The sequence below is a fragment of the Hemitrygon akajei genome, chromosome 29 (genome assembly GCF_048418815.1).
Source record: "Hemitrygon akajei chromosome 29, sHemAka1.3, whole genome shotgun sequence".
In the NCBI taxonomy this organism is placed as follows: Eukaryota; Metazoa; Chordata; class Chondrichthyes; order Myliobatiformes; family Dasyatidae; genus Hemitrygon; species Hemitrygon akajei.
The window spans coordinates 27,204,171-27,217,816 of NC_133152.1; the positions used below are offsets into that span (position 1 = coordinate 27,204,171).

General features: G+C 42.2%; 1 protein-coding gene across 1 annotated transcript; it reads right to left on the bottom strand.

Annotated features, from left to right (window-relative positions):
• Positions 1–2,869: 2,869 nt before the first annotated feature.
• LOC140718371 (ERBB receptor feedback inhibitor 1-like) lies at positions 2,870–13,319 on the bottom strand. The gene is made up of 4 exons (XM_073032004.1): positions 13,151–13,319; positions 6,494–6,689; positions 5,672–5,757; positions 2,870–4,662 (listed from the first exon to the last, which is right to left on the bottom strand). Exons 2-4 carry the CDS (start codon positions 6,613–6,615, stop codon positions 3,620–3,622), a joined length of 1,251 nt encoding a protein of 416 aa, XP_072888105.1. The 5' UTR covers positions 6,616–6,689; positions 13,151–13,319; the 3' UTR covers positions 2,870–3,619.
• Positions 13,320–13,646: the final 327 nt, after the last annotated feature.

The window sequence follows — 13,646 nt, forward strand, 5'->3', positions numbered from 1 at the left end:
TTCCTTCAGATTGGTTGGATTCACTGGAAAATTTATTGTGCTACTGTGTATCATTTAAAAATAATGAAATAAACATATGTTTGGTTAATAATGTCCCAAAAATGTTTCAGTCCACTTTCAAATGTCCTATGGGTGCCCGACTTTAATTGGAACATTGGAATTTTATTGTACTCACTACATTCCTGACTTGGACATTCACTTGAAGTTGTACACAGAGCTTAGTACAGTTATGATCCAGCATACTGCCAGATTGGAAATTCAATACTTAGAGAACATCAGCAAATGGCATGATGTAATCTCTGATGAATTATTGGGTGAAGAGTCAGTTCTGCTATGATAGTAGAGTTGAATGATGTATCAGAAGAGGTCTACCTAGCTGAGAGTTCTGACCTCCTGAATTAAGCCATTTTCAGAACTCACTGAGCTCTTGTTGGAGCTTCCCAAATCCCACTGTGAGATGGGAAGAGAATGAAAGCTGGAATTGGACACTGGGAGGGCATCAAGAAACACACAGAACAGTACAGCTCAGGAACAGGCCATTCAGCCTGCAATGTTGTACCAAACCAGCTGAAAAGCAGATCAAAAACACCCAAACACTAATTCCTCCTATCTACGCAATGTCCCTATCCCTCTATCTCCCTTACATCCATGTGCCTATCCAAACACCTTTTAAAAGCCTCCAATGTATTTGCCTCTACCACCATACCAGGCATCCACAACTCTGAATAAAAAAGTTACCCCTCACATCCCCCTTTGAACCTACCCCTCCCCCTCACCTTCAATGCACACCCTCTGGCATTAGAACTTTCAACCCAGGGAAACAGATACTCCCTGTCTACTCTTCCTATGTCTTTCATAATCTTGTAAACCTCAATCAGATCTCCCCTCAGCCTCTGGCGCTCCAGAGAAAACAGCCCAAGTTTATCCAGCCTCTCGTGATAGCAGATGCCCTCTAACTCAGGCAGCATCCTGGTAAACCTCTTCTGCACCCTCTCCAAAGCCTCAACATCCTTCCTCTTGTGGGGCGACCAGAACCTTGCGCAATTATCAAGTCACTTCTTCACATTACTGTCATGAAGAATTTTCTCTGCACAAATTTGCTTCCACCATAAACCAGCAAACACATTTCAAATGGATTGTAAAGTACTTTGGAACAGTGAACAGCACTGTTTCTGCAAGTGTGTTTTCTCTTCTGCCCCAATACACACTTAGAAGGAATGAATTATTCTCTTTCACGACGTTTAGCTCACGTGTACGCATTTTATTCATTTCCTGTACATCTGCAGACACTGAGCAAGAGGGAACAATTGACTCCTGTGCAGCTGGCTTGTTTTAAAAGGCCCACCCCAGCACATCTGTAATTCATCACTCTCAGAGCTCTTGCCTCCAATTAAACTACAAGAGAACAGAAAGTCTTTAACACGCCCCAAGGGAGATACTTTTCATGAATCATTTACAGGTCAAAGTCAGAGTTTGAAAAATGTGGAGGTGCACTGCTGATCGTGGACTGAATTTACATTAGGTTGTCACAGTAGCAACTTTATCACCAAATTCTGTCGAGAGAGCGGATGTACCAATCAAAGGCCATGAGCAAACCACACACTTTAAAATAAAGACAGCTGAGATTTTTTTTTGTTTAAATATATATAATAATACTGCACAGACCCACAGAAACATTGTTCTGGAGCTTTCCAACAAATATTATAGAAACAAAATATGTTACAGCCAGTGAATATACAAGAGCAGAAATATAGGCCTTCATTTATGTTACATACAGTTAATTGATTTCTGACAAAAAACTTTCCAAACGAGTACCTGCATGATTCTTCATATAGGTTCCTAGTCCAGTCCAAAACCATGTAAACTAGCTTGTAGGTTAGTACTGAACCTCTTACTATGCCTCCCTTTACTCAGTCTATAAGTTTAAAACACAAGCTGTTTTTTGCCACGATTTCCCTCAATATGCTCGCAGTCATACATGGGGAGGAGGGAGAATGTTCTTTTAAACTCCAATTGAAGCTTCCTTTCTTTTCACTGGTTTTCAGCAGGGAGGTGTGTCGAGATAGGAAGGCCCAACACCTTTCTGTCAGCCATTCTGAGAGTTTTCTTGCTTCTCCTTCGTCCTCCCACCACCCTCCCCCCCCCACCCCCAAATCCAGACGATAAAGCGATGCGAAGTACCAGATTGTAATGGTCCAAGGCTTGAATCACTAAGGGGCATACTGATAGAAATTGTGTCCCTCCATAAACATTTTGGGTAGCAAGAACCCCTGGAAGGTGGCTGTCATGGGCCTTTGAGGGTCTGGCTTGAAATCCAGTGTTTGAACACAGACACACTATGTATAAAGTGACAGGTTTGGGCAGTACTCAATGCCTTTCATGATTAATTTTACATCATCACCAAGAAAGGGTATCCATACATGATATCAGAGGGGAGCTGGTCAAAACTACACCTCTGTAGTCTTATTGCCAACAGGGTCTTGACTACAACAGCTCCTGTTAACTGCCATTGGTCATCTACACTTTAAAAAAGTAAGTGAAAAATCAGATTGTGCATTGTACTTGAACGTGGTAGAACAGGCAAGCTTCCAGTGCTGATACGCAGAGAATGATGAATGATGTGTAGAAAACCTTCCCACTGGCAGCCCTCACCCTCAACATACCCTCCCTCCTTCCCCCAACCTCATTTGGGGTCACTTTAAAAAAAAATGAGGAGGGAACGGAGCAGAAACAGCAGCACGCAGATTGCTAACCTTCTAGGAAAAATGGAATGCCCACTCCCCTCGTTCCGAACTTTGGGATTCTCTTATCATTTAACACAATGCTGCAAATCACTGAGTGGATGGGGAAAGAGAGGCAGAAACATTAATTTGTGGCAGTTGTGTGTTTTTAAGAAGTCTTTTAATTCTTTCCCTTCACTTGAACATAATACTTTTTCACTTAAATAGCCATTAAGTAAGAGGTGACCTTCATTAAGCATCCCTGAGCTGAATTGACACCAAGCATAATTGCTTGTACACTGCCCTGTAACAATTGCCAGTTTCTCAACCAAAAGGGTCTCCGAACAGTTACGTAAAGAAGTTTTGGCCAGAGAAACTAATATTTTCTGTATTAGTTTTCTGCAAGGTTCCTGGTTAATGATGGGCCAAAATAGACAATGCACCTGCCAGAATGTCAAAGGGCACTGTGGCCATGCCCGAAGTCTAGTTCACTGTTCATTGCAAAGTTCCAGAAGTAGATAAAGTGCAATAAAAACAACAGAGACATCCTGATGAAAAGGTCACAAAAGTCTAAAAGCAAAAACCAAAGTAGGCATCCTGTTCACTGTGGATTGTTCAAGGTCTTCCATTTTATAGATAATAGTTAAGTCATATTCCACATATACATATGTAATGTATGGAATTTAGCTGAGGTTTTGGGATCACATTCCGCAATGATGTTTGTTTTTCCTGTGGATCCTGCAAGCCAGGAGCCTTAATAAGACTGGGATTATTCTTTGCCACTTTTTCTTTGTTGCAACTAAGAAGAGTCTACGTTGGAAACAAGTTTCTGCTTTCCCATCTCCGGTTTGGTGACTGCAAATGTCTTGAAGCGTTGCGTTGTGCAATCAGTTGATTCCTCAGAGGCCTGGGCTTCCACAAATTACTTCTGAAATTTGTCTCTCGGGAAGCAGGTAGTAATGCGTGGAACTCACCTTCTTCCCATCTTCAATGATCGGTAAAATGCACGGTACCCGCAAGGTTGCCCCGTCACTCGCCTGCCTCTGGAGGACTTTGTTGCTGACGTATTTGGGATCGGGTGCAAAGCTTCGTGTTGGGGGCATCACCCCATTGAGGTAGGCTGGGAGACTTTTGGGGCTTGGGGTGCGCGAATTGCTTCTGGACAAGGGCTCTCGTGGTGGAACTTTTGGCGGTTTGTCCTCGTCGCAGTGCATCACCTCTGCAGACCATCTCCTGTAGTCATGATTCACCGGGCGTGGGGGTATGGGCACTCGAGGGGGAACCTCAGGCTTCACTTCAGTGGAATCTGGCGAGGAACTTGATAGGCAGTTTGCATTTTTCAATATGGTGGGCTTGTTGTAGGATCCAGCTGGGCCCGAATGCGAACGTCGCAATTTGCGGTGGGGGCGAACACGATGTTCAGTGACCTCTTTATTTTCCATTTTAGTGTCCTTTATAACGTGGGAACTCTCTGGCACTCGACTCTGACCAACGCTCTCAGAGTAAGCATAGTTGGTTTGCCCGCACCCACGGAAGCTCCTTCTGCTTGGAGCCCCGTACCTGAAGCTTAGTGGTCTGTAGTCCTGCAGGAGCAAGTCAGTTTCTGAGTTCGTGATGGACTCGACCTCACTGTCCACGTCATCAAAGGACACATCGCCCGAGAAAGGCAGCGGCGGAAGTGGCTTAGAGCTTCGGTCACTGGAGCATCCGATGTTAATTGGTGCAGTTGCTCCCCTTAATGGTGTCTGAGGTTGTGGCAGCATATTACTGTTCACTGAGAGTTTATTAAACTGAGACAACAGCTGACCCTTCTCCAACTGTACTAAAGACTCCTCGCAGTTTTGCATTTTCAGAGGTGGATGCTGCACCTTGTGGAAGGATGATCTGAGGCAGCTTCCAAAACAGCAGTCTCTATTCAGTCCAAGTGGCTCTGCTTCTTGTCCTATACAAAGGGAGGGAAGGAGTATTCTTTTTAAAACAAATGTTAAATGTCTGTCTCAATTTTCTCCCTCCCCTTTCCAAAGCCTCGTCTCTTGTCAAGCTCCTGCTCTCGAGCCACTGGTCACCTCAGTACCTCATTCAAGGTGCCTTTGAGACCAGCTAAGAATTATTGCAATTGAACTAGGCAACAGCCATAAGCAAGCGGACCTACCTAAAGGAAATAAGTTGTCTCAGAACAGAGTTAAGATGGCGTCAGACTACATGAAAACAGAATTAGAACAGACAGGGAAAGAGTTTACCCAACTGATACACAGAGTAACAAATCAGACAGGCAGCCCCCAGGTTCCATTCCCAAGTTAGACGTGAACAAAAGCAGTGTGTGGGAGAGGTAGTTGTGGCAGACGGCCACGTGAAGAGCAGCCTTGCTGGCTCAGTGAGTGAGCAAGTCTGCTCAGCACGCCCAGCTCAACCCAGAACCGAACGTGCGGGGCGGGCGGAGATACAAAAGTAGGTGGTGTTGATGGGAAGGGGAAGCACGTGGAAATGGTGATTTCTGCAGGCCCCACAAAGGCTGGTAAGTCATCTCCATTCATCTTGCCAGTACCTAAAATGTTTATTCATATGTGCAGAGTACCCATAAATCAGGCACTTCTAACCCCAACCTATCCATCCCCGGCTGTCATAACGAGCCTTCTTCAACCAGTGGTATTATACTGTGATAAAGTGGTTTATCGGGCCATTCAAAACACAGTTCAGAGTCAACTAATTTAAAATGTAGTAAAGGAATCTAATTTGTGTCCAATTCAAAGTCAGGAACTCCCAAGACAAACTTATGATTTTATAACAATGAGGTTGACTCTCAACTGCAGTGATGTTTGGAAGTGGACAATCAATGTTGGCATTGCCAATGGCACCCACACCCCATGAGCAAGTAATTTACCAAAATCAATTTCTCTACAAAACAAGTAAAAACTTTTGACATTTTTGTCCCTTTGAGGTGAGATACGTACTGTTGGTTGAAGGTACGATGTAGGACTGTTTATGGGGAGCAGCATTCAAAGCACAGGTCACGGCTGTGGCTTCAGCAAAGTAGATGCTAAAAACACAAGCAACAGAAAAACATTTGTCAAGACTGTCTGAGTAAAGAGTCTGTCCCTGGAACACAAAGGCTTTCAATCTCTTCAAGGACAGCAGACCCCATCTCACTCTTCCCATTATGAAATCCAAATCGTTCCTCAAATGAGTCCTGGGATATCTAATGGTGCTGATCAGGTTTATCTCTCAGGATGTTAAGTAAACACTTCAGGGGTTTGAAAATCCAAAAGCACCTTCACAGCTAATCCCACTTAATCCCAGGGATCAGGCCTATTATCTTACTCTGCACAGGAAAATCTCATATTGGTGCAGGCGTGTCAAGATCTTAATTTAGCTGTCTGAACCCTGACCAGGGTCATTCATAATATCAGGTCAACTTCCAGAACAATATTACTTTACTGACATGTTTATTGTATTATTGATGAATCAACCCTCCAAGCTCTCTATCTTCCCTATGGCTAAGTTTTGCCTTTTTTTGTGGAATGTCTTGCTTCCCATTTATAATACTGTTTATAACGGCTGCAGTGAATGTCATCTGCTCTCAATCAACCCAGATGTATTCCCAAATATAAACCCACACCACCACACTGGGATTTTACCTGTGCTGATAATCCCTCGTTTGCCAACATCTCGTTATTTTCTGAGAAATGTTTGCTGGCAAAATTACACCACATTACCTCCCCTATCAGTGAAGATACCACCACCCAAACCAAGTGGCACACTGTTACTCTACTCACTTGTCCAAGGTACTTGACTGATTCCAGCAGCTCTTGTTGCTGATGACACCATGAGTACCATGCATGAAGCAGTTACTCAGCGGACTACGGATCTCCTGTGCTGCTAGCCCAGCACTTGACATCTTGGCAATTTAGGAAAGATACCAATCCTTTAAAGTCTGTGTGCTGTCTTCAAGTTGACAAGAGTCTTGCATTCCTTAACAAAAGATAATTTTTGAATTATTCATCTGCTCATTCACCTTATTTTAATTCAAGCAAGACCAGTTAACAAAGCCCTGAATTATTGTACTTACTCATCAATTTAAGGCTGTTTCTGGTTAATTGAAATAATACATTAAAAGCATTCGGGGAACCAGATGAACCAAGACAAAGGATAATGTTGATTTCATCCTCTGCATTTCATTTCTGGCAAAGGTTATTTGTCAACAACAGTATTGGTAGAAATTGCCACTGCACAACTCCTGAAAACAAACGTCCATCTTCATATTTTGGAGAACGTTCATCTTGTTTTATGACAATGCACAATCATGCTAAGTGGGATAAACTCAAAATGCATATGGCAGCTCAGAACTGGACATTCTTGGGCTGCTACTAAATCGTCTGTAGCAGCAGAGGTGTAGGTAACCATAATCTGTAGCCTTGTGGCATGGCACAACATCATTCAAATTTCTGTCGAGTCAGAGGCTCAATCCTGCTTTACAGTACACATCAGCATTCTAGGAGCTTTGCCAAAAATCTCAAAACCACAACACTATACTAACTATATGCTTGCTAAATAGTTAAAAACAGCATGCAACCGATCCCATTGTAAACTTGTCCTAGTGTGCAAGTGATTGGCAGGATTGGTGGATAGGAGGGTGGGGTGAGTAGTAAATTGGTAGAAATGTGGGGAGAATGGAAAAAAAAGTTACCATGCTATATGTAAATATATGCATAACTTAGACAATCACTGAAAGCCAAAGGACCTTTCCCATGCCTATGACCCTGTCATTCTAAACTCTTTGACGATTGGAATTTCCTTGGGCAGTTGCTGGTGAAAAGGTGCACAGACCCATTGTTTATTTGTTAGGAGGTATTGATGAAGATGTTCTGCATTTCCAGAATTTTATCTGATTTGAAAGACTTTGATCATTTTCATTTTGAGGGGTAGGTCTTTTGGGGGGACTGATTTCAACAGCCTTGTGCCGTGGGGTGGAGAGAGACAAAAAGCATCCCTCCAATTGTGCCATTTATTGTGTAGCCCAATGTGTGCTTTCTAAGGTGCACAATGGCACGCTTTGGAACAGTAATGATATTGGTCATTGAAGAGGTGAGAAAATAATTAACATTAAACATTCTTTCGTATAGAAAACAGATGAAGTGAATTACAGTACAGGACTGGACAATAAAATATTTAAAAGACCAGAACTCCCATGAGAGTGAAGTTTCATGCTATCATGCTAACATTCAGTGCGTTCTCTTTCGATTTAGCGACTTGAGTGCAAAAGTCCTTATCTCAAAATAAAGGATATATCACAAGTTTAAGATCCAGAAATATGTTGTAGAAGCCACAAGCTAGGATTTCAATAAAGAGAACTTGACAGATTTGGATCTCAGAAAAAGGAAAATTCAGCAATGATGACAATAATATTGATACAATAGAGAGGAAGTAGAAAATGTGGAGAAAGACAAACTACTTATCATTTCCCCCCTGAAGTGTCCACTAGGTGAAACTTGGTCTATTTTTGATGTAGACTGCCAATGCCCATATTTCAATGTTTGAGGTAATCAGGTGTCCAAGTTTACAAAGTTTCCTATATTATCCTAATAATTTATTTACTGCTAGGGAGTCTTTAAATTCAAGTCTCTGGGATCTTTGGTTATAAGGAACAAACTTCAAAATACTACATTTCAAAGTACAATGAATAATCTTTTTGTGGAAAGGCCAGTGATGTCAAGGGGAGTGGCAGATTACAGTAACACTACTCACCCACACTTGTAAGTGAATTTATTTCCTTTCTGTCAGCTGCATTTGCATGAAAGTATACCAGCTTAAAAAAAATCAGGTTGCTGAGAGAAAGCGGGGCATGTACCGTTTGGGGAGTGTTGCATTTGTGAAATAGTTAGAGCAAGCTGGAGGAGAAAGTAACTAGAGTCAAAGGATACTTAGCGTGTTAGGTATATGTGGCGTACAAATGACATGGAGCCCGAATCCAATCCTATGGTCACAGTATCATAACAGATCAAATCCTATGCACTGAGCCAGTATGGCAGACTGATCACAAAATACAGATGGAACCTCCACAGGAAAATGAAGACAGGTGCAACTTCGATGGAAGCACAACATTAAGACTTTCAGCCTGCTGCTCCCTTCCTGCCCAGGGGAACAACAATAAGGACCCATTTGTCAAAAAAGGCATTCCCAAAGATCCATTTGCACATTTTCAATTTAGCTAATACTTTCTATTACATCTCCCCCGTACATTCTATCATTCCTAAAACTGAGACACTGATGATATATGGTCTAAAGGTCAAAGGAAATTTATTATCAAAAGTGCATAAATGTCACCCTAGGCAATCCTGAGATTCATTTCACAGTCTAGGCTCCGTCCCAATTTTCTTTTTAAACCTTTCTCTAATGCAGGCTGCCTTCCCCTGGCTTGGAACCTTGGACTGAGACCTGTGCACCTGGAAATTACAATGATTTGCCCTCAAGTGAGGTGCATGTCACTGAACTACCGACTTCTTCAGGTTCTTAGGCAAGAAGAGCGGTTGAAGTTTCTAAGTAGATAACAAAATGAGTAAATTTAATTAGGAACAGGGTTTAGAATTACAATGCTGTGCAGGAGTTAGGGAACTATGAATATTTTGCCAATCTCTGTAAAAACATGACTTAATATTGAGACCAGGTTGCTCTACTCTGAGTTTATATTGCAAAGTTAAGGGAAGATAATATTTACAATTTTAAGCAAGAGAAAAATCAGCTGAAGATTCAAGCAGCAGTTAAATTTTAGAATTAACAACCAGGATTTAGGTATCACCAGTGAGGCCACTATTTATTGTTCATCCACAGAAGCAGTCTCCATGTTAGAGTGTAATGCAGTAGTTAATGTAAATAAGATTGCTCGTTTCTTTCTAGGTATTTGCAACTCAAATAAAAAATGCATTTCTTTGATATTTCATGCAATCTTGCTTTAAGCTGCCTCCTTTTAAGTTTACACTTTAAATAGCCAATAGTAGTGCAGCAAGGGCAGAGATCGGAGGGATGATACCCAGGAGCAAGCAAGCAATGTCATCTTGGAAAGGGGAGAATTTGCAGTTGGGGGTTTTTGTTCCACATTTGACTGTGATTTCTGTTGGATTTCAGGTAAGAAGAATCAGGTTCTAAATTGATCGAGTAGCTTGCTTACAGGGTCTCAGCTTACACGTTAAATGTGTCTATCTGGGCAAGATTCCAAAGCGAGCCGGCAGCATTCTGTGACTGGAGATAAAATGGGAGAGCAGAAAAATACAAGTGTAAAGCAGGGAGTACCCTAAAGATCCATGTGCATGTCTTCAAACTAGCTAAACACTTCTCTTTTCATTCATTCTAAACACTAATGAGATATTTTTAATCTGGACTAATCGTTTCACCCAACTCAATCGAATCAGTGCCACTCAACTGGAAAAGATCTGCCAAGCTGACAGCAGCTACTCAGTTTAGAAACATGGTTACAGGCAGAGCTGACAATGCTTGATTGTCAGCTGAGATGCTGCCAGCAATAGATTTAACTTTATTAATTATAGCTTCTGAAAAACAGCAATATTAAACCCTCTCCCCTCAGTTTAAAATAGCCCGGATCAGAAATCTGTGCGGTGCAGAAGCCAGTTCATTCTGATTGCTGTGTTTGGATCTGGGCTTGTCTCTATTAATTCAAACACACGATGAGCCATCGGGTATGGGGGAAAAACGTGATGATGCCAGGTAATTTGTCACACCTCAGTGAGAAAGAAAGCTGGCAATTTCTTGGTATTGAATACCTCTTTACAATCTCCATTACGTTGGCGAAGCTATGCTTTGCTATGACTGATCTTGATGAAGCAATAACAGTGTGAGTAATGGCACCAATAATGTCCTGCATATCCAGTGTGGGTGTTGCAGTTTATTAATACTAACAGGAAAAACAAAACCCAGATGACAAATCCTGAGCTGCTCAATGTATCCATAAATGACATTTCCTCTCAAGAAGAAAGGTTTAATCATCAACAGTAAAGTGACAGAGGGAGAGGAGCACAATAACACACTTCAAAAGAAATTGAATTGCAAAGCTCTAGGAAAATATCAAGAGAAAATACTGGAGGAACTCAGCAGGCCAGGCAGCATCTAAAGAAGGGAACAGACTTTCAATATTTAGGACCCAGACCCTTCATTAGGATCTCATCCAAAAAATGTCTATGGATGCTGCCTGACCTGGGGGGGGGGGGGTGTGTGTGTGTGTGTGTGTGTGTGTGTGTGTGTGTGTGTGTGTGTGTGTGTGTGTGTGTGTGTGTGTGTGTGTGAGAGTGTGTGTGAGAGTGTGTGTGTGTGTGTGTGTGTGTGTGTGTGTGTGAGTGTGTGTGAGTGTGTGTGAGAGTGTGTGTGTGTGTGTGTGTGTGTGTGTGTGTGTGTGTGTGTGTGTGTGTGTGTGTGTGTGTGTGTGTGTGTGTGCGCGCGCGCGCGCGCGCCCTGCTCCGGATTTCCAGAATCTGCAGAATCCCTTGTGTTAAGGGAGTGGGATTAACTGTAAAACTCCAAGATCTGTCACTCGCACAGTGAAGTAAATAGTCCCTTTTTATTTCGTTCCAGATTCCCTCTTTGCCACGGGTCAGGAAGGAGGTACAGGAGCCTGAAGACACACACTCAACGATTCAGGAACAGCTTCTTCCCCTCTGCCATCAGATTTCTGAATGGACATTGAACCCGTGAACACCACCTCACTGCTTTCTATTTTTGCACTATATCAGTTTCCCCCCCTTTATTATCACGTATTGCATTGTACTGCTGCCGCGAAGACAACAAATTTCACGACACATGCCGGCGATATTAAACCTGATTCTTCCATCAGCTAGGTAGCTTGTCACTTCAGATCCCGGCATGCAGAATCTATTGCTTCCCCCTTATCCTAATCTAGGACACCCTGTACTATAGCCAATTTAAACACTCTCCGCCTCAAAAGTACAGTCGTGTGCCATTCATTCTATTGCTTGGTTTTAAAGCAAACATTCACTTTCAAGAAAGATTCTCAACATACCATTGGCAAGGCAAGTTGAATGCGTTTCGTGGTTTGTGACTGCAGAAAGTCACTACACATCCAAAATGTCCCCATGTGAGTGATATTGACTGTGCTCCTGCGTTTATCCTGACCGTCCTGTTGTACATACTATTTATTGTAAATTACCATAAATTGCACACTCAGACAGAGATGTAAAGATTTTTACTCTTCATGTATGTGAAGGATGCAAGTCAATTAATTACTCTATTCTTTTTTTTAAAAGAAATGTTAAGCAAAAATAAGCTCAGACGTTTTGGTCCACACACTGACCCTGCTGATGTTCGGGGTTTAGGCTCGACCGCTCTGCCAGAGGACATGTAATATTCTGCAACCACTACTGGAGCATTTCCTCAGGGCACCCGGGGGGTACGGACGATGAATGGCTTGTTATAATTTTTTTTTTAATTTACTTATGCCATGTGCTCTAACCTGCCGTATCACAGGATTAGTAAAATTTATTACCCTCTTAAAAATGAATGCATTTAGGTCTGGTGGAACATAGCCAATGAAAGCAGAAAGCAGACGGCTTGAACTGTATCGTTAGTAAACATTTTTTTTTAAAGTAGACAGCTACAGAAAATAGGTAGAGGCGAGCAAGCCGCTTTAAATCGTTATTCATGAACAGTTTCCAAGCCTGGATGCCTTTGCTACTGGAGCGGAAAAACTGATTTTAAAATACCTCATCATACATGAGAAGGGAAAATCCAATCGTGAATTTCGCTAACCTTTAACTCGTCTGCAACGATTGCTGCTTAGATTTAGTCTACTGATTGGCGGCAGGAAACGCTCGGTAGAGGGACCCGGTCTGAATAGGAAGCATGCAGATTTGATTGGGCAGACCCTGTAAATCTGCAGGCTCCAGGTAACAGGTCCACTCTACTCACTATAACTCAGAAACTGATTTTAGATCCACCTCAGATGCGAAGAACGTTAAAGTCTGTAACAACCGACTGAGAGAATACTGAATATTCGTGTACAAAAGTCTGTGATTAATACGAAACCAGCCTTAAGAAACCCCAACTTTGAAAATTCACTTGCAACATTTTTGCAATGAAGAATTTTCGTTTTGGAGAGAGTACTGAAATCGTGCAAAGCCCTTGCAAGCTCGGGTTATATATTAAACAGATCGGAGGAGCTCACGGCTAATGATTTATAGGGTATTTTGTTCATTTGGCAGCGCAATAAACACTATGCCGTGTTGTGCTTCTTGGAAAATAGTGTAGTTTTAACAGAGTCATTTGCAGAACGTCAAGTAGAAACCGGAAGGCTTTAGTATTAAAGAATAGAGAAAGATTTTTTTTAAAAGAGAATTTATGGGTGAGCTTTTCCGATTTGGAACGAGGGACCTGAGACAACAGAGAGCAGCAGTGTGTGGCGAGAAACTTACCTACCTCCTGATGGGGCAGGAAATCCGGCGTAAATTCTCCAGTCGTTCCGGCTCAGTGCAGCAGAGAATACATCAACATTTCTGCAGACTGCATTCTATCTCTTACTCGCTCTGGTTCCTCACTCAAATTAAATGTATCTCTGTTGCAATATGCCCCGCAGTTTGCTTAATAAAGGCGGGCCTCTGGGTCCTGATGTCATTCAGGACGTCGTCCTCCCGCCCACGGCTCCACACTTACTTACGCTGTCTTAAAGAGGAATGATCTTTTTCAAAAAAAAGACGCAGATAAAAACATAAAAGTTTGAGTCTGTGACAACTTGTACTTCAGCTTGATTTTTAACGCTGCGCATGAAAAAGTCGCGGGGAAGAGATGAGTGAAGCCATTTTTATTTATAGTTTAATTTAGTGGGGCCCACCATTATCCATCACCGCAGTTTAAGCCTCGCAGAAGCCGAAAGCAAGTTTAAACAACGTTTCTTCAGAAGTAGGTATTGTG